Source organism: Typopeltis vanoorti, chromosome 4 (genome assembly GCF_054136105.1).
Source record: "Typopeltis vanoorti isolate ZY-2024b chromosome 4, IOZ_Tvanoo_1.0, whole genome shotgun sequence".
Lineage (NCBI taxonomy): Eukaryota > Metazoa > Arthropoda > Arachnida > Uropygi > Thelyphonidae > Typopeltis > Typopeltis vanoorti.
Window position 1 is genome coordinate 108067217 of NC_143552.1, and position 20631 is coordinate 108087847.

Sequence of the window (20631 nt, forward strand, 5' to 3'; positions counted from 1 at the left end):
GTCATCTCTCCTAGTCCTTCCCAATAATAGTATAATTTTCAAAAGTTCTTCTTTACTTGAATAATCTTCAAATACCATGTGAATAAATACCATTAACTGAACAATATCAGTGAAGTCGTTTGATTCATCGAATAAAAAATAATGAAAATGCAACACACTGGTGAACGTCTAACATTAACCTGGCCTGGAAACTTTTCTCCGGCAATTGGAACTCTTCCTTTCGACGATTTGAAATCTTGTCTGCAGCCTAGAAGTAGTCTCTCTCTAGCGACGTCTCGACCGAGAAGCTCCTTTATGGAAGCGGGAAACTCCTCTCTCAAGCAACGTGGATCCAGGCAGTCTCTCCGATGGCAACTCTGGACCGGGCGGCTTCCTCTCTGACAGCAATTCTGGAACCGGGACCCCTTCAGTCCCTTTTAATTAGGCCTCCTCAGAGACCTCGCATGAAGTTTGGCAACCCCCAAAGAATTGGTATGAGTCTTTCATCTTAAGTTTCAAGTTCAGCATGCCTTTTGTTCTCCTCTGCTTTCTTTTGATTGTAAGTTGCCAGCCATCGGAAAGTTATTTGAACTCTTTCTGACTGACTTCGGAAATGTTTACACTTAGAGCCTGCAAGCCTTTTTCATACATACAAGTTTCAATAACAATCTTTCCAATGCCGCCAAATACAGCTTCGGCAACAAAAACATTGCCTTTGTTTTTAACATCCTAACATATTCTTATTAAAGCAGTATATACAGTTAGCTTCAAAAGAGTTATTTACAAAAACATCTAATACAAACTATACCGAGATAAACAAAGTTTATTTTTTTTACAATATTCACATGGGACATACAAGTAAAAAATCGATGTAATGTGCTTTGGAATATTTAATATTTAAGCTACAATCGAGTTTTTACACTTTGCTTATAATCGTATTCACTCGGCTCGCTGTTTGACTTCCACTGATCCAAATTAATTTATTTACCCGGACTTAGAGGAAAATTACTGATTTGACAATTTTAACGAAAAATAAATAAACAATAGCAATACACTTAAAGCGAATTAAAAATAATTCAAAATAACGATAAATAAAATATTATGTTTTCAGTTTTAATTAAATTTGTAAGTAAGGAGAAATACACAAGAGATCGACCAAAAATCGCTCCGCGATCGACGGGTTGAACACCCCTGCTTTATTAGATGGAACTGGTCTACAGAAAAATCATAAGCCCAGGGATTTGAATTGATTATGGACAGACAGTTGAAATTTAGAGGGAATATTGTAAACATGGCCAAAACAGTTCAGATGACATGAATGGTGAACATGCTGACAAGCAGGGATAGAGAGATTATTTCTCTTCATAAGGCTCTGATAAGGCCACACCTGGATTAATATGCATGGATCTGGTTTCCTGATCTATGGAATGCTTCCTATGTATGAGTATGAGAATAGGTTTTTGGAAGTTTATTTTGCACTTGGTTAGACTATAATAAATTTAGTTTAATCCTTTATCCAAGTGTAAGCAAACAAAGTTCATCATCTTCCTTATACCCTCTTTTGCCTTTGCGGTGTTGCGGGTCCATTGATCATCGGACCTCACTCCGTTTACAGGATAAGGTGGTCAGCCTTATGCCCCGGTGTATCCTATGGCCTGTAGTGTTGAGTTCTCAAGGCCAGTTTGCCTGCTTTGCGGAATGAAAAAACCCTGCTGTCCACGCCCAAGACTGGCTAACTTGGCTATGGCTGAGGAAGATCCTTCAGCTCCTCACGTCACCGACGGGAATCGAACCTAGGACACTCCTTCCCCAGGCATATGGTTGCGAAGTGCATAGCCACTAGGCTAACCGTGCGGACCCCCAGTTTGCACCTGAAAATATCTTCAGGACTGAGGTAAGGTGGTACATCCCTTGGTAACTCGTAGCAAAGGTGGATCAAGCTCTCATCACTCCTTGTCTCAGTATCTCCCATAATACAAAGCATTATGGGAGATACTGAGCACATCGCCTTGCGGACATGTATACTGCTTTGCATTAAGGGAAGGGCCACTACCCAGACTGGTTTCAACCTTTATTGAGATCTCGTCAGTGGGAGGCAGACCCAGAGTGGTGATTCTAAGCCAGAAGCAATGGAGAGGTCATATTTACCTATACGAATTAACAACCGGTGTACCACCTTATTATTAAATTACTCTGGATTTAGAGAAAGATGTTGGAAGTTTATTTTGCACTTGGTTAGACTATAATAAATTTAGTTTAATCCTTTATCCAAGTGTAAGCAAACAAAGTTTGTGCTTGAAAATATTATATGTTAATTTGTATAGGTAAATATGACCTCTCCATTGCTTCTTGCTTAGAATCACCACTCTAGGTCTGCCTTCCACTGACGAGATCTCAATAAAGGTCGAAACTGTCTTGGTAGTGGCCCTTCCTTTAATATACAGTATACATGTCTGCAAGGAGATGCGCTTTGCATTATGGGAGGAAATGCTTGGCTACGAGTTGCAAGTGATGTACCACCTTACCTCAGTCCTGAAGATATTTTCAGGTGCAAACTTTGTTTGCTTACACTTAGATAAAGGATTAAACTAAATTTATTATGAGAATAGGTCTATGATCCTATTAGGACATATTGAGGGTCTCAGGGTCACAAAGGCTAGTTGATAGGTAGAAAAGATGGGATATAATAGAAGAAACATAAGTTATTAAAAGGACATTTATAGGACTGATACAGAACCTTTTTTCAAGACATTGTATGCAGTGAGAGAATAATGGGAGGAGGGGGGGAATGTCATTGGAAGTTGTGTAAGGGTGAAGTTAACAAAGATCTGAAGACTAATTATTTTTTTTTGCTTGGAGATATGAATAATAGTTATTACAGGCCTTCCACAATGACATCATGCAGATGTTAACAAAATATCAATATCTGTTTGCATTTACTCTTAAAGCTTAATGCCATTATTTTGCTGCATGTATATAGGAAAGGACTTTGCCATTAAGAAGTCTTATCGCCAAAGCTCTTCCTCCCACTGAAGGAAATCTTAAAAGGAGAAAAAACACCTGTATGGTTAGTCATGTTCATCATAATGTATAGTATATATATCCAAAAAGATGTGCTGTACATTATGGAATACATAAAAGAAAACTGATGTGAAGGTAACTATTCTCTATATACATATAACATGTCATAAACATATGTCATGAAGCCATTTCATGCACTATATAAAGTGTAAACAAGCTTCTTTTCATGTAAAGAAACATTTGTTTATACCAGGATAAAATAGAGATGAAACTAAGAATACACTTTAGTTATTTTAAAGTATAATTGTTTTTTAAACTCCATGATCCACAACAGCAACAAACAACACATTTTACATTACAAGGCAGTGCATACACACACACTAAACTCAAACATGTCCTTACTATATATAATAAAGCAAAAAGAATAGAAAATCATATTTGATATTAGCTTTGTTAACATTTAAAGACAGGCAATGAAATTCACAAATTGTTTACACACTAATGCAAGTGTAAACATTTTTGCAATCGTAAGATTTGAATACTTGTACAAATCAAATCGAAGTGTTTTAAAGTTACGAAATTTGCAAAGATAACTCGGATATTTTCTATTTTATTTCTATGAATTTTTTTCTATTTTAAAATAATAGAGTAAAAACATTGACCTATTAAATTTATTTTATGATCCAGTTTGAAAAATGCTGAGGTATAATATATCATGATTTAGATGCACATATCAACGTTTCCAATCCATAGTCATGAAAAAACACCTGAATACGGAACACAAAAGAAAGTAAAATACTCATTTACTTACCCTCCACAGATGGTGAAAATATTATGAGATGTTGATAAAGATACTCTCCATATTTGATTAATGTCAAATTTGGGTCATCTGCAGTTTTATAAGTTAGATGAAAACCACGATCTAAAATAAAAATCATTCACTTAAAAAAAATACACACACACAAAAAAAAAAATTGTTCTAAAATGACTATAATTAATCATAATTTAAAATAGTATGTTTTAGAGAAATTTTACAATATACATCTAGAACTTAATCTGAAGTGAAGTGCTCTTAAAAATATAGCATATTTTGATATAACTTGGATGCAAATACAGATCATTTTGTAGTGGCAAGTACCTCGTCACCAAAATAAAGATGCTTGCCTATTTAATAAAATATCATATGCTACATCATAATTTGCATTTAGGTAATTCAAATTTAGTCACAAGCATGATCTTGGATTATGCTAAGACAACTATGAGCAAAGGCAGGTAGACATAAGCAGAACCTGCTATTACCACAGAAACATGGAGCATAGTATTATTATATGCAACAGACACTTCCACTGAGTACATAGACTCATTGTGGGAGGTCCATTTTAAAAAGATTAATCAACATTTGTCAATACCTGTACAATATCTCTCATATTTTGCCTTGAAATGATTCACCAACAAAGCACACAACTGATTCTGGAAATTTGTTCCATGCATTCATCACTCTCCAAGCAAAAAAATCTAGTCCTCACTCCCTTGCTAACCACAACTCTCACTCAGTTTATGTGGATAACCACTAGTTTTTCTCACATTATTCATATAATGAAATATTTCATCCGCATCAATCCTGTAATCCCCCCCCCACTCCCCAAGCAACTTATGTGTCTCTATCGTGTCTCCCTTAGCCACCAATTAACCTACAAATCTTCAATCTCTCCTCATACAGTCCAGCCACCATCTTAGTTACCTCTGAATCCATTACACCTCATCTGCTTCTCCAAGAACCCCAGGTGACCAAATCTGCGCACAATAATCCAGATGAGGCATTATAAAGAGGAATAATAACCTTATCTCTGCATATCAGGATATTCCTCAATAACCAGGTAATCCTATGAGCTGTTTTAGCCACTTTTGCAACATGCCTTCTGAATTTCAACTCCCTTTCCTGGCTACATCAAGTTCTTGGAGTACAGTCCCATCAATGTGGTACAAAGCTGGTAATTTTTTCCCTCCAAAGTGCATAACCTTACACTTTGCCATATTAAATTGACATCCATTATCCTTTGCCCATACTGCCAGTCTATTTAAATCATCATGTAAAATATCAACATCTTTGTTGACTATTGCTCTACCTAATTCTGCATCATTTTCAAAACAACTGAACATTTCTCCTCAGATTATTTCCTATATCATTAATGAACAACTTAAACAGTAGTGGTTCAAGTATAGAGCCTTGTGGTATGGCACTAGTCACATGCCTTCTAGAGGACTGTGTACCTGCAGAAACTACTGTCTGATATCTCTCCACCAACCACTCTCTGATCCACAACACCAGCTTGATATTCATACCCATTTGATGTAACTTATGTATCAGGATTTCATGTGGTATCCTATCAAACGCCTTTGTGAAGTCCAACAGTATGAGAGAGTAGCCATTACCTTTATCCAACTCACTTTTCACCTTATTATAGAAAGTGAGAGGATACTGAAACATGACCTACCCTTCAAAAAGCCATGCTGCCTCCTATATAATATCCCATTCCTATCCATCCCATCCTGAATTTTGTCTTTAACCAATTTCTCCAATACTTCGCCCACCACTCCTGAAATACTAATTGGTCTATAATTAGCTACTTCTGTCTTGGAACCACCTTTATGCAATGGAACTATTTTTACTTCTTTACATTTCCTTGGGACTCAGATTAATCAATCTAGTCAAAAGGTACTACCAATTCCTTAGCATATTCTTGTAATGCATGAGTTGATATCCTCTAATTCCATGGCTGTAATGACATCCAGATTCTGAGATCCTATGTATCTCCACTCCCTCTATCCTTCTTCAACCTTTTGGTTCTGTCCACTGCTGGACGAAAGTCTCCCCGCCATGATTTTCCAGACCACTCGGTTTTCTGCCTCTCCCATCCATCTCACTCCTGCAATTTGTTCCAGTTCATCCTTCCACTTTCTTCTCGGTCTTCCTCTTTGTCTTGTTCTATTCATTGGTCTCCACTCTGTTGTTTTTCTAGTCCATCTCCCATCACTGCATCTGGCAACATGGCCAGCCCATCTCCACTTAGCCTGTTTAATTATTATTACGGGCAACTCCAAGGAGTCGACAGACTCATCGAGGGAGGCCCTAAAATCATGTCAAGAACAACTATTCGACATTCACACAGTATCTATCATATCTCGCCTTGAACTCATTCACGGTCATAGCACCCACAACAGCCTCTGGCAGCTTATTCCACTCATTCACCACTCTCCAAGTAAAAAACCTAGCTCTAACACCTCTGCTAACCACATTCTTGCCCAGCTTCCATGTATGGCCCCTAGTCCTCCCACCACCAGTCCTATTCTCAAAAATATCTTCTGGATTAATCTTATAGAAACCCTTCAGTAATTTGAATGTCTCAATCGTATCACCCCTTTTCTGCCTATCGACCAATTTTTGCAACCCACAAATCTTCAACCTGTTCTCATAACGTTTATTCCACAGACCTGCTATCATCTTGGTCACTCGTCTCTGGATCCTATCCACCTCCACCCCATCTAGAAGAAACCCTGGCGCCAATATCTGGCCACAGTCTAGATGGGGGGGTCTTATCAAGGCTCAATACAGAGGAACAATAACTTGTTTGTCTCTGCTCGTCAAGGTATTTTTCAACAACCAAGTGAGTTGATGAGCTGATTTAGCCACTTTTGCAATGTGCTCCCTAAACTTCAATTCCCTATCCACCAACACCCCCAAATCCCTGGCCTCATCAATCTCCTGGAGTACGGTTCCACCAATGTGATATACTGCTGCTAATCTTTTCACCCCAAAATGCACAACCTTACACTTTGCCACATTAAATTGACATCCATTTTCCCTAGCCCAGTCCTCCAAACTATCCAAATCATCCTGCAAAATTTTGACATCCTGTGCACTCACAATTGCTTTACCCAACTTTGCATCATCAGCAAACAAGTGAACCCTTCCTCTCAGATCCTTTCCTATATGATTGATGAACAAATTGAAAAGTAGTGGTCCAAGAACAGAACCCTGCAGCACACCACTAGTCACAAGCAGTCTTTTGGACTCAACTCCTGAATAAACCACTCTCTGGTATCTCTCCATCAACCACCCTCCTATCCATCTCACCAACCCTATATCCATCCCCATCTGCTCCAGTTTACAGATGGATATAGAGTTCCATGTGGTATCTTGTCAAAGGCCTTGGCAAGGTCCAGTAGAATCACTGTAAACCCATTACCCTTATCCAGTTCATCCGTCACTGTGTTATAAAACGTGAGCAAATTACTGAGGCATGATCTGCCCTTCACAAAACCATGTTGTCCCCCATACAGTATCCCATTTTCATCTATCCAATCCTGTATTCTTCTCTTGACTAATTTCTCCAAGACCTTGACAACGATTCCTGATATGCTAATCGGTCGGTAATTTACAACAGCAGTCTTGGAACCTCCTTTATGCAGTGGAACTATTTTCCCCTCTTTCCACCCCCTTGGGACTAACCCAGACCCGAAACTCAAATTAAACAAAATGGTCAAGGGTACTGACAATTCTTTAGCCATTTCACATACGACACGAGCTGGTATACCATCCAATCCCACAGATGAATTGACATTGAGGTTTTGCAATAGACTACTCACTTCCACTTCATTCACCACAATTCCCGTATAATCTATTGGTTCATTCATTTCTGCAATGTCACCACCTGGATGATATATTCTTGCAAAGTGCTCGCTGAGTGAACATCTATCAACTAATTTCTGTAATCCACAACTCTTCGATCTATTCTCATAAGGAGCATTTCATTTAATTTCATAAGGATAATGAAGTCATTTTGCCTCTTTACAAGGGCTTGATAAAACCTCATCTGGAATACTGTGCACAGATTTGGTCTCCTGTATTTCAGAAGGGATAAAGCAGCTGTGGAAAGGGTGCAAAGAAGAGTTACAATTATATTGAGATTATGGAATGCAAATTATGAGGACAGATCCTATGAGATATTTTATTGTTGTCCCCCATACAATATCCCATTTTCATCTATCCAATCCTGTATTCTTTTCTTGACTAATTTCTCCAAGACCTTGACAACGATTCCTGATATGCTAATCAGTCGGTAATTTACAACAGCAGTCTTGGAACCTCCTTTATGTATTTTACAATATCCATGAATATTAATGTATTTTACAATATCCATGACATCTTGTTTGAGATCTTATACAGGTATTTCTCTTCATATCTCTTAATGTTATTTTTAGCATACTTCTCCCCATGCGATGTTGTGTTGTTCTCAGCTTTTTGTTTAGGGCTTCTGTTAAAGTCCATGTTTCTCCTCTGTATGTTAGGATAGGAAGGATGCACTGGTCGAAAGCTTTCCTTTTTAGACTCATAGGGATGTCACTTTTGAATATGTCTCTCATTTTCCCATAAGCCATCCATCCAAAGTGAATTCTTTGTTCAATCTCTTTTCTTTTGCACTATCCTTACTTCCACATTAATCACTGACATATCTATTACTGTAATATCATCCCTAGATGATATGCTCTTGCGAAATGATTATTCAATAATTTAACTAGTTCGTCTGCTTCAATCACTTCATACCATCTGCATTCTTCAAAATCATTCTACTGTGATCATTCTTTCTTTTGCTAACCACATGCTGAAAGAACTCCTTCAGATTACTCTTAGCTTGTTTGGCTAATTCCCTCTCATGCTCCAATTTTGCCTTCCTTTCCATACCAGTCACTCTTCTGGTCTGTGCTTTATACTGCTCATGGGCTTGCTGGCCACTTTTATCTATGAATCTCTTCCACAAGCTTCTCTCTCTTTTTAAAAAATAATGCTGTGACTCATCCATTTAATTCCCAGTTTATTAATTCTCTTAATTCTTGGTATGCAGTTAGCTACTTGTGCCTTCAAACACTCTTTTACCACTTCCTATGCACTACTAACCCTGAATTATATCAAATTTAAGTAAACAAAACTATTATACAAAAGTTAATTCTTTAAAAGGTCAAAATTACATAACTGGAAGAAGACAATCACATAGCCGTTTAAGGAATTTAGAGAACCAACTAGGCTTCTGACCTAATATCCAATCACTACCTTCTAGTTGTGTCCTGTTAAGAGGTATCTACCTGGATTCTGAACAAACAAGAACAGGCTTGCAATTTGGGATTTAGCTGACCAAAATATTCCATATTAACTTAAGCCAAAAGACAATGTCAGTACAACATAAAATGCCATGTAGGCTGGGGCATTACTGTTACATGATCTCATGCTCTGTGAGATAAAAACCTAGCTCTCACCTCTTACTTAATTGTGCACAAACCTAACTTCCATGGATATCCCTATGCTCTCTCTCTCGAACTCCCAGCCATATAATGAAAAATTTCATCAAACAATATCCTAAAATACCCTTCAGAAGTTTATGCACCTCTATCATATCACCCCTTTTTCTCCTGTTAGCCAGAGTCTGTAATCTACATACACTCAATCTATCCTCAATCTGCATTCCATAATACCAATATAATCTAATCTTTGCAACTCTTTACTTCCCCCTTTCCACAACTTCTTTATCCTTTTCAAACCGAGAAGACCAAATCTGCATGCAGTAGTCCAAATGGGAGAATACGATAGAGGTTGTATCAAGGCCTTGATACAACCTCTATCATATGACAAGGTTGCCAAGAGAGAAGCGGTTTTGAATGCTACAATTATATACTCTACAAATGGGATAACTACAGCAATACAAACGAATTTAAACCAGTTAGAATTTGGGGCTGGGGGGGGGAGCCTTACAGAAAAATCTTTGATGTAAAATCAGGTATCAGAAAAGGATATTCTCCACTGTTACTAATGATTTGCTTCATTTATATGAATTCTCCACTGTTACTAATGATTTGCTTCATTTATATGAAGGGAACCACCTACATAGTACTATAATTATGAAGGAAAGTGGTATTAGGCCTGACATCAGAACAAAAGATGTTAATCTTGGCTCTACTTTATGCAGATGATATACTCTAAGTAAATCCAGTACAAGTCAGTCTGCAGTATTTCTTAACTAAATTGAATAACTGCTATAAAAATTAGTAGAAAAATCATTGATAAACATACTATCAAATATGCAAAAACACTAAAAACAGCTTCATCCAGAATGTGTTGCCTATAGAACAAGAACAGCAGTTATTATTTAAGCACTATTTTGTGTGTGTGTGTGTGTGTGTGTGCCTGTATTTCCATATTAGCAAATTAAATATGGAAATATTAAACAGAATAAGCAAAAGGTGATATATTACTTGTCCTGAAAGGGCTTGAAAAACGTTCCATCTTTGGTCTCTAGAGCATGGTTTCAAGACTCATTAATTAAGCCTTATTATTTAACCACCCATTAAAAATCAAATATGCACCCTCAAAAGCTTCGTATCCATCATAAATTTCAATGTAATATCAATGGTATTACAATTTTAATATGCACTTCGCATCCATGGAAATGTGGACGTCCTGGCCGGTAACATGGTTAATAAAGCTCTCAACACTTTTTTGTATTTTCATTTCCTTCAGCTGGGTTTCACAGAAGCTTTTAAACGTGGTAGGGGTGGCATTTAAAAGAAGACATTACATTAAATTCAAGATAAAATAAAACAAGCAACAATTTAAATATTTAGGTTGTATAATAGCATTATATATAAGGACAAAGATACAGATGAAAAAATAAATTTATAAAATATGCATAAAAATTTAAAAGGATTGAATTATATATGTGTGTGTGCATGTTAACTACACCTGCTGTTATATGGTTCATAAATATGGATTCTTAAAAAGATCAAAATAAAATACAGGCAACAGAACTGAGATTTTTAAAAGCAATTAAAAGATCACAAAATCAGATTATACAAAAACAAAGACATTAAAACAGTCAGGCATTTATAGTTTAAAAGAATCAAGGAACATAAAAAGATATAAAAAGGGTATTTGCACATGATGTAAAGACAGACTACTAAAACAAGTAAATATATATATATATATATAGAGTGAAGGAAAAAGAGGGAGGAAGCCAAACTGGATGATGAAAACTCCAAAGAAGCTAGAACAGGCAAATTGGTTGACAGATGGAAAAGGGGTGATAAGATATTATTATTATCATCATTTGTGACACCTCCAAGGAGTCCGAAGACTTATTGCAGGAGGACACCCACTGTAAACTCTCCGTCCCCACCACTACACCGAACCTCTACTACCAATCATCCACATTAACGCCATCTACTACCCACCCACCACCACGATGTATTTTTTGTCTGTAAATTGCACGTGTTCTGAAGGGCCGATTTGTCTGTATGGAAAACCTGAGTTTCCAGGTTTTTCATACAGACAAACTGCTACCTCCATATGAGATCGGCTAACTCACCTTCGATTGAAAAAGTCCATATAAAGATTCCTCCCATCACAAAAAGAATTGAACTTAGGCCTTTTCCAATTGAAGGGCACAATGTACCATCATTCTTCCAATTGCACTACGGAGGCAAACAATATACAAATTGCTGAAGGGTTTTACAAGTTTAATGCTGAGGAAATTTTTCAGAACATGTCTGGTGGTGGGAGAACTAAGGGCCATCCTTGGATGCTGAGCAAGAGTGTTAGAACTAGATTTTTTTTTGCTGAGAGTGAATAGGTTGGCAGAGTCTGTTGTAGGTGCTATGACTGTGAATGAGTTCAAAGCAAAATATGATAGATACTGCGCAAAGGTTAGATATTGCTTGGCATGATGTGAAGGCCTCCCTTGATGAGTCTAAGGCCTCTATGGAGTAGCCGTAATAATAATAATAAAATGAACATCAAATTAAAATGAATATGACAAAAGTTCTTAAATAAACCCAGATGCTGCAAGTGTCTGGATCTGATGTATTTTGCATCAACAAATCAATTTCTGAATTACTCTGAATGTCCATTTCAACTTTGCCTTTAGTGCAGCTGAGCTGGTGATGACAATGCCCTTTGGTTGGTAAAGATCTGGATTTGAATCTTGTCTAGGCCATGCAAAACTTTTATCAAGTCTCTTTCAGATGGAGGCGAGTTAGTCTCACAAACAGGTGGTAGGATTTTTCGTCCTACAAAATTAGCAAAGGATGATTCGGATCCAAAAAACACACAATTAACTCACAACACTTCATGGCATTAGTTGCTTTGGCCATAATTCAATATAATCGCGAAACCTTCAGTGTGGCTAAAAAAAAAAAGGAAAAGGAAAACAATTTTAATTCATAACTTCCATTTATGTCATACTGTATTTATGGAAAATAAATACATCATATGTAAGCATTTTATAGCATTTATGACGTTTAGAAGTTGTAAGCAAGACTGTTATAGACTGCAATTCTGATAGTTAACACATACATATTACTAGTGATATACGTGTACGTAAATTACGATTTTTTAATTCTTGATATGTAAACTTACCTTGTAATGTTTTAAAAAATATGGAATGAGTCTCTCGTATAGCAAGATTGTCTAATAACACAAGGGTTTCCCCACCTGCACAAATTGTTCTTATAATACTAAATAACATGATGAAAATGCACCAAAGAAAACTAATTTGTTCCATTTTGAAGTTGTATGTAACCGGCACACCTTACAGATATGTGTAGAGCATAAACACGTGGACGGGTCAAAAATTTAATGCGGATGCAATACCACCTGAAGTATCTAAAAAAAATGTACTATGTATTCATTTTAACGTACATATTATATACCTATAAAAAAACTAAAAAAGAAAGATAATAAAGAAACAACTTAGATTTCACCAAAATGAATATATTCACTATCAGGCACTAAAACACACCAACAGTAACGTTTCATAAGAAAGCCAATCAGCTACAGCCAGCGTGGATTAGTTGCATTATATGTGATCCTATAGTAATTCAGGGTCAAGTGTATAGAATCGTGGCGTACAAATCTGTTGAGTTACATAAAAAAGCATAACTATAATGTATTATCAGCAACATATTTAAACAATAACGTGTACCCTTGAATTACTGGTTTAAATTGTTTCAATTGGACAAAAAAAGAAAATGAACCTTGACAAATATTGATTCAGGAGAATTAATTTTTCAAAAAAAAAAAAAAAAAAAAAGACCACAGACCGCCTTTCAGGTTAGAGCTCTTAACATTCTCTTTTTTACCCTCTTTGGCAAACATTTTTATGGCCTCTGTTGTCCTCCGACTCTTCTAATACCACCAATCATTATGAACTTTTTGGTCTGCATTCTTGAAATTCTGTTTTTTTTTTTTAATATAATTTAACTTTCGTAATACGAACCCATCTTTTCAGATATTTTAATGATCAACTAGCTTCCTATACCCCGTTGCACAACTATCAGGTCAGAGATGATATATTTGCTATCACCAATGATTTTGGAGAAATTGTTCATATACTATCAAAATACTAGATAATCCCAATCACTCTCCAAACCGTTTATTCTCTTCTAAAGAACAAACGGGTTTCTTCGCCAATAATCACAATAAGTGTATAATAGGCGTTCTTTGAATTCAAGAAACTGAAGCGCAACTTCTCACTTATTTTTCCTGTTATTTATTTATTTATTTTTTTTTTCGATTCCGGGTAAGATGATCTGTATTCCTAGAAAGTCAGGTTTGTAACCTCACATGGTACAAATATCGACATAGAACGAACACAAATTTACGCAAACATATAACTATTAAGATGAAGACCACGAGATAAGCAAGAGAAAGACAGTGAGACTTTCTGCTTTTATTGAAGAACATGGAGACATAAAGGATTTATTTAAATGGTGTTCCTTTCTTCTCCCATGGAGCAATACTTGCACAGGGGCCACTTTTCCGTTTGTAATGTTTATCATTAAAGAATGCCAAGTGCGATGATTTTGCTGATTTCTGTCCAGCATTTCTTTGTTTATATTACTGTTTTAAATTTTATTATATGTACAGAGTGTATATTCCTCCCAGAAACTCGAGTTTTATTCCAGTAGCTCAAAATAAATAAATAAATAAAAATAGACCATAGCACTCACAGTATTTTAGATATAACATATATACCTATTAGGATTTATGGCCGTGAGATGCAATACTTTTCCCCTAATAGTTTCCAGTGAAAGCAATGATTCATTGATAGCGCTAGATATGTGGTGGCTAAATGGTGGAGCAGATTTCCAAATCTTCAAAACGATTTATGATTATCGTTGTTGTTGTTGTTGTTGTTGTTGTTGTTGTTGTTGCTTGAGTAGATCCACAGAGTTCAAAGATTCATTACACACAAAATATCTGCACAATACCTATTGTACCTTTCCTGGAACTCACTGACAGAGCATCACTACTATAGCACCAAGCTCCACTAATCACCATTCTCCAAATAAAATTAAAAAATCCTCAAATCTCCACTGTTACTCAATTTCCAGGTTGATCGTTATTCTGTTCCTTCTAGCCAAGGGCAGCAAGCTTAACTATTTCTCTCTGAAATATTTCCTATTAAACCCTCTTAAACTTAAATATTTCGATCATATTGCATTTTCCAAATATCAGCAAGCTTTGGAAACTCACAAAGCTTCGATCCATCGTCTTAACAATGATTTCAGACATCTCATAATTTTGATCACTTGCCTCAGGATCTTCTCTACTACTTAGTCATCCCAAAAAAACCAGGTCACCAGACCTGAGCACAGAGATGCATCAAAGATTTAAAGAGGAATGATAACTTCCTTAACTCTTCTTTTTAGTACATTCTTCAATAAAGAAGTAGACCGATATGAGTTATCTTAGCCCTTTAACAATATGTCCTTTGAACTTCAACTCTCTGTCTACCAACACTCCCAAATTCACATTAAAGTACAATTCCATCCAGTGGTCGCCTGTGGAGGTTTAAATGGGGGTGTTGCCTATACAAAATAATTTTAAAAAGTTCTTTTTTTCCAAATTAGTAACCAATTTATTAATAAATAAATCTGTAAAATTATTTATTAATAAATTGGCTACTGATTAGGGAAAAAAAACATTTTTTAATTATTTTGTATAGACAGCGCCCCCACTTAAAACTTCATGGGCTGCTACTGGTTCCATGAAAGTTTTTATAGAAAAATGAATAACTTTATACTTTTCAAACAGTCCATATTAAATCAGCCTGCAAATTCTCTACATTGCTTTGATTAATACTATACTACCCAAATTTGCATCATCAGCAAAAAACAATTCAATATATCCTTCAGATATATTGAACTGTTCTGTACCATTTATGTGCAAACATGAACAGTAGTGATTCACAGAGTCTTATGGCAGACATCTAGTCACTTGCTCTCGTCTGGTTTCTAACCCCTTCAGATACTACTGTTTGGCATCTATGTATCAGTGACACTTGTATTCATATCACAAGCTCCATATCCATCTCTATTTGTTCCAAATTCACAACAGAATTCAAAGTGGTATCCTCTGAAACACATTTTCAAAATTGCGCTCTGCCATCATGTAGCCATTCCCTTTATCTAACTCAGTCGTCACTCTATTAAGAAAAGTTAATAAACTAATAAGGCATGATCTACATTCTGAAAACCATGCTATTCTCCCATGGTGTATCATTCCTGAAGTCTCTCTCTGCGAACAACTTGCACCACCATTCCCGAAATACTGATTGATCTATAATTTGCAACCGCAGTCTTAGAGCATCCGTTATGCAAATGAATTATTTTGCTCTCCTTCCACTTGGATACTGCTAGAGCTGAGACCTAAAATAAGATGATGGTGTGAAACATTCTCGGCCTCGGCCATAGATGGCATCACTATCAGCAAGATTTTTTTTTCTAAGTCGGTACATCTGTTATAAGTATCCGTGTGAAATTGCAAGTCATTCTCTCAAGTAGTTTGTTTTTTATCTGTCTGAAGCAAAAGTGTTCTGTATCCCTTGAAATGGAAAAAATTGAGTATCATGCGGCTATAAAATTCTTTGTAAAAGAAGGTTTAACGCCGAAAGAAATTCATTCAAAGTTCATAAATGTTTATGGGCACTTTTCTCCTTCATTTTCGACAATTACGAAATGGGCTGCTGAGTTTAAACGTGGCCCTACCAGCCTTGAAAATGATCCACGTGAAGGACGTAAAAAAAGTGTAACAACACTAGAAATCATTCATCAATGATATGATATTGGATGACCAGCAAGTCGAAGTGCATGAAATTGCTGAGAATATAGGCATTTATTTCAAAATAACATGTAGGATATATTTTGCATGAAGAATTGCAAAAGAAAAAGCTTTGCGCAAGATGGGTGCTGTGCTGCAGATCAAAAACGCACTCGCATGAAAATCTCTGAACAGTGCTTGGAGCGTTTTAACAAGAATAAAACTGATTTTGTGTGTCAATTTAGTACTATGGATGAGACTTGAATTCACCGTTACACACCAGAATCCAAACAGCAGTCAAAACAGTGGACAGAAGCCGGTTGTTCAGCTCCAAAGAAGACAAAGTCGATTCTATCAGCAGGAAAGGTCATGGCATCGGTGTTTTGGGATGATAAAGGTGTTTTGTTTATTAATTATCTTGAAAAGCTCTAAAACAATAACTGGAGAATATTATTTCGATCTTTTAACCAGACTAGACGAAAATATTCGTGAGAAAAGACCCAGTTTGCAGAAGAAAAAAATCATTTTTCATCAGGATAATGCGCCTGACCACAAAAGTGTTTTGGCAATGGGAAAATTAAGGGATCTGCACTATGAATTGTTGGAACATCCACCCTATTCCCCAGCTTTGGCTCCCTCTGACTTTTGTCTCTTCCCAAAACTAAAACTCTTCCTCGCTGGTCAGCATTTTTCTTCGCATCAAGAGGTGATTGCAGCTGTATTTTGCAGATCTTACTGAGAACCACTATGGGGATGGGATAATGGCGCTGGAAAATAGTTGGAATAAATGCATTAGTCTTAAGGGAGATTATGTTGAAAAATAAAAATAATTTTGAAATTATAAATTCGTTTTTTAATTGTTAGGCAGAGAACTTTTCAGACCACCTTTGTAAGTAGCATAATCCGAGTTAGTTCCATGGCACATTCTTATAAAATGGGACATGATATTCCATCTAATCTTACACCAGTATTGTATTGAAATTCTGCAATATACCATACCTCCAGTTAATCAAATGCTGTTCTGATATCAGTTCCTATCACATCTGTCAAGCCATTATTCTCACTTGGATTATAGTCGGAATTTCTTTTGGCCTGCTCAGCTAATCATGGTGATGAACTTTCTCCTTATAATACTTTCACGATATATATATATATATATATATATATATATATATATATATATATATATATATATATATATATATATATATATATATATATATATAGAGATAGATAGATTGATAGATTAAGGATACCAAGCAATTTTAAATCTGGTTTTATTCCATTTCCCAGGTAAGCAAACAGACAAGTAAGTTAGTTCCAGGTGTAAAACCAGGTTTAAAATAGCTAGGTATACTTAACATTTATTATACCCAAGGTAAAATACTTTCTACATATATATATATATATATATATATATATATGTAGAAAGTATATATATATATATATATATATATATATATATATATATATATATATATATATATATATATATATATATATATATATATATATATATATATATATATACAGTATATGTAGAAAGTATATATATATATATATATATAGGGGAAATTTTGGCGCTGCCAAATTAATTTTAGTGGGTGTGACTGATGAATGACTAAATGGCAAATGAGAGACAGCACACATCAATTTTATGACGTTTATTTTTAATTACAAATGAGGTTTAATATGACCACCATTCATGTTCCAGGAACTGCATACAGTGCACGACATTTTCCACAGTGGTTCGCAACATATCGCAATTGATTTGTCTCACGTGTAAGGTTATTCGATCTTTCAAAGTTGGAATATCGGGAACATGTCCTTGATACACAATGCTTTTAAGAAATCCCACAGCCAAAAGTCACAAGTATTGAGATCAGGCGATCTCGGTGGCCATGGCGTGGGAAATGCACGACTAATGATTCTTCTGTCAGAGAAATGTTGTCGCAAAACATGTTGTACCTGAAATCCAATGTGGGGTGTTGCACCATCCTGCATAAAGATGGTCAAACCGAGATATCCTCTTTGCTGCAGTTGCAGAACCACAAAGTTCTGTAGCATATTGGCATACCTGTTAGCATTGACGGACCAGGTCACTGGTACATTTGGGCGATTTTCCTCGTAAAAGTATGGACCGATGATAAAAGATGCTGTAAATCTGCACCACACTGTGACTTTGGGCGAGTGGATAGGCATCTGCAGACATACATACGGATTAGTTGCAGTCCAAATGCGATAATGCGTGTGTTAATATCGGCCTTCGAATAAAAGTGCGCTTCATCACGCCATAAAATCTGCCACTGCCGTGCATCATCCACTTCCATGCGCGCTAAGAATCTCAAAGATAAGTCGATTCGTGTGGTCGAATCACCAGGGCGCAATTCTTGAACATGACTGATTTTATAGTGGTAAAACTTTAACATCTGATGTAGGTTTTCCACACCGTTGTGAATGTGAGATCCATTTGCTGGTATATTGCTCATGTACTGCTGGTACCCTGCACATTCGTCATCTCCTGTTCGACAATAGCAGTTGCAATGTGTTCAACGTGTTGGTGATTGATTGATTTGCATCCCATGCCTACCTGCACTGCTAGAGTTCCAGTAGTTTCAAATCGCCGAATCAGTTTTCGTAAGTCTGTTACGCTAATCGGTCCTTTTCGTAAATTTTTCATACGCCGAAAATCACGAAGACAAGCACTGGTATTAATGTTCACTGATAATAGAGTTTGACAAACAAAGCATGCTCACGTAAGGTAAGAGGCATCGAAAAGCAGTTCGTCTACGAATGATAAGAAATCTCACAGGCTCTCCTTTTATTGCATGATTGCTCAGAAGAAACGCGATAATGCAAATGAATGCATTTTACTCGGTAAACAGCGCCAAAATTTCCCCTGTTGGCGACTTTTGGTACTATTTTGTTTTTCGTTAAATCGAATCCCATGTTCCACTGTGTACGTCTACCGAATATTGGTGTGTTTCGTCCAATACATTACTCGCTAGAGGGCTCTGAAACACTTGACGTTATTTTATAATCACCAGGTATATCAAAAATATGTGCTTCGCATCCATATAATTTCTATAATGTATTTCTATAGGCAGTTGATTATGATACACTTAAAATATAGCTTGAAGGAGTACCATTCCTTGCATAGAGATCTCCTAAAGAAAGGATGTTCACAATGTGTGGGGATAGCCAAGGGATATTTAGAGGAGGCAATACCACACTATACATAAGGTCAGGAAGGTAGAAGTTAAATCAGGTAGAAGTTAGATGGCTGAGTATTCGTGACCTGAAAAAAAAAATATATATATATATTCTATATATATAAAAAAATAAATGTTTTTTTGAAACGTTTTCATGTCACGTTTTTTGTCTTACCAGCCCTGAACTCGGGGGGGGGGGGTATGCGCCTTAGGCGCCGGTGGGGGGGGAGGAGCCCACCTAGCATATATATATATATATATATATATATATATTTCAGAGGATTTACATAAGAAGAAAGGTTATCAGCTAACTCATGAAAGTACAAGGAAGAGGCAAGAAAGGTGTCCAACATGGTAACGAAAGCAAAATCAGATTATAAGAAGAAATTAGCTGAGCAGGCAAATTGGAATTCCGAAGAGTTTGTTTGTTTGTTTGTTGAATTAGAAGCACTTAGAATATTGCAGAATCTGAATGCAAACATAGCTGTAAGATTCGATAAGATATTACATTTTAAGAGAATGTGTACGGTAATTGGTGATGCTTTGGCAAGGCTGTTTAATTAAGTCTCAACTCTGGCAAAGTCCCAAAAGAATGAAACGAGGGCAGAATAATTCCCTTACACAAAAGAGGATCGAAGTCTGTGATAGCAAATTACAGACTAATCAGTGTCATAGGAGTGGTGGTCAAAGAACTAGAAAAGTTAGTCAAAAGTTGAATTTAGCAATGGATAAATAAGAATATGATACTCTGGGGGTCAGCATGGCATTATGAAGGGTCAGTCATACCTATATAATCTACTAACCGTTCATAATATAGTGACAAATCAGTTGGATAAAGAGAGTGGCCAGATGATGATACTGCTCGACTATGAAAAGGCGTTAGAGAGTGTATACGACGTAACTCTGTTACACAAGCTGCAACAAGTAGGGATGGTAATGAAGCTGGTGTATGAATAAAAAGGGTGGGAGATAGACAAATGCCGAAAAGTAGTATGTTTAAGATCAGATTAATCGAGGAGAATGCAGGTGACTAGTGGCGTACTGTAGGGCTCTGTGCTTGGACCACCGCTGTTTAATTTGCACCTACACTACTTGGAACTTGGGGCATAGGTCCCATGCTACCAAACGCTTTCCCAGGTTGCGGATAGGGGAATGGCCTCTGGATACAGAGATTAGCTGAGAATAAACAGGGAAACCTGTGAATAAGCAGGCGTGGACAATGGGACAGCATCTACCAACAGGAAGTGGTGAGATAGACAGTGGCATGGTTAT

The 20631-nt window shown here is 36.5% G+C and overlaps 1 protein-coding gene across 1 annotated transcript in view; it reads right to left on the reverse strand.

Moving 5' to 3' along the window:
* Positions 1-12869, reverse strand: part of Ost48 (dolichyl-diphosphooligosaccharide--protein glycosyltransferase non-catalytic subunit Ost48) — a 98580-nt gene extending 85711 nt beyond the window's left edge. Inside the window, exons 1-2 of the mRNA XM_090391409.1 lie at positions 12464-12869; positions 3812-3922 (exon numbers count right to left, since the gene is read on the reverse strand). Coding sequence (XP_090247535.1) covers positions 3812-3922; positions 12464-12608 — 256 coding nt within the window. The 5' untranslated portion in view covers positions 12609-12869. The remainder of the gene's footprint in view (positions 1-3811; positions 3923-12463) is intronic.
* Positions 12870-20631: the final 7762 nt, after the last annotated feature.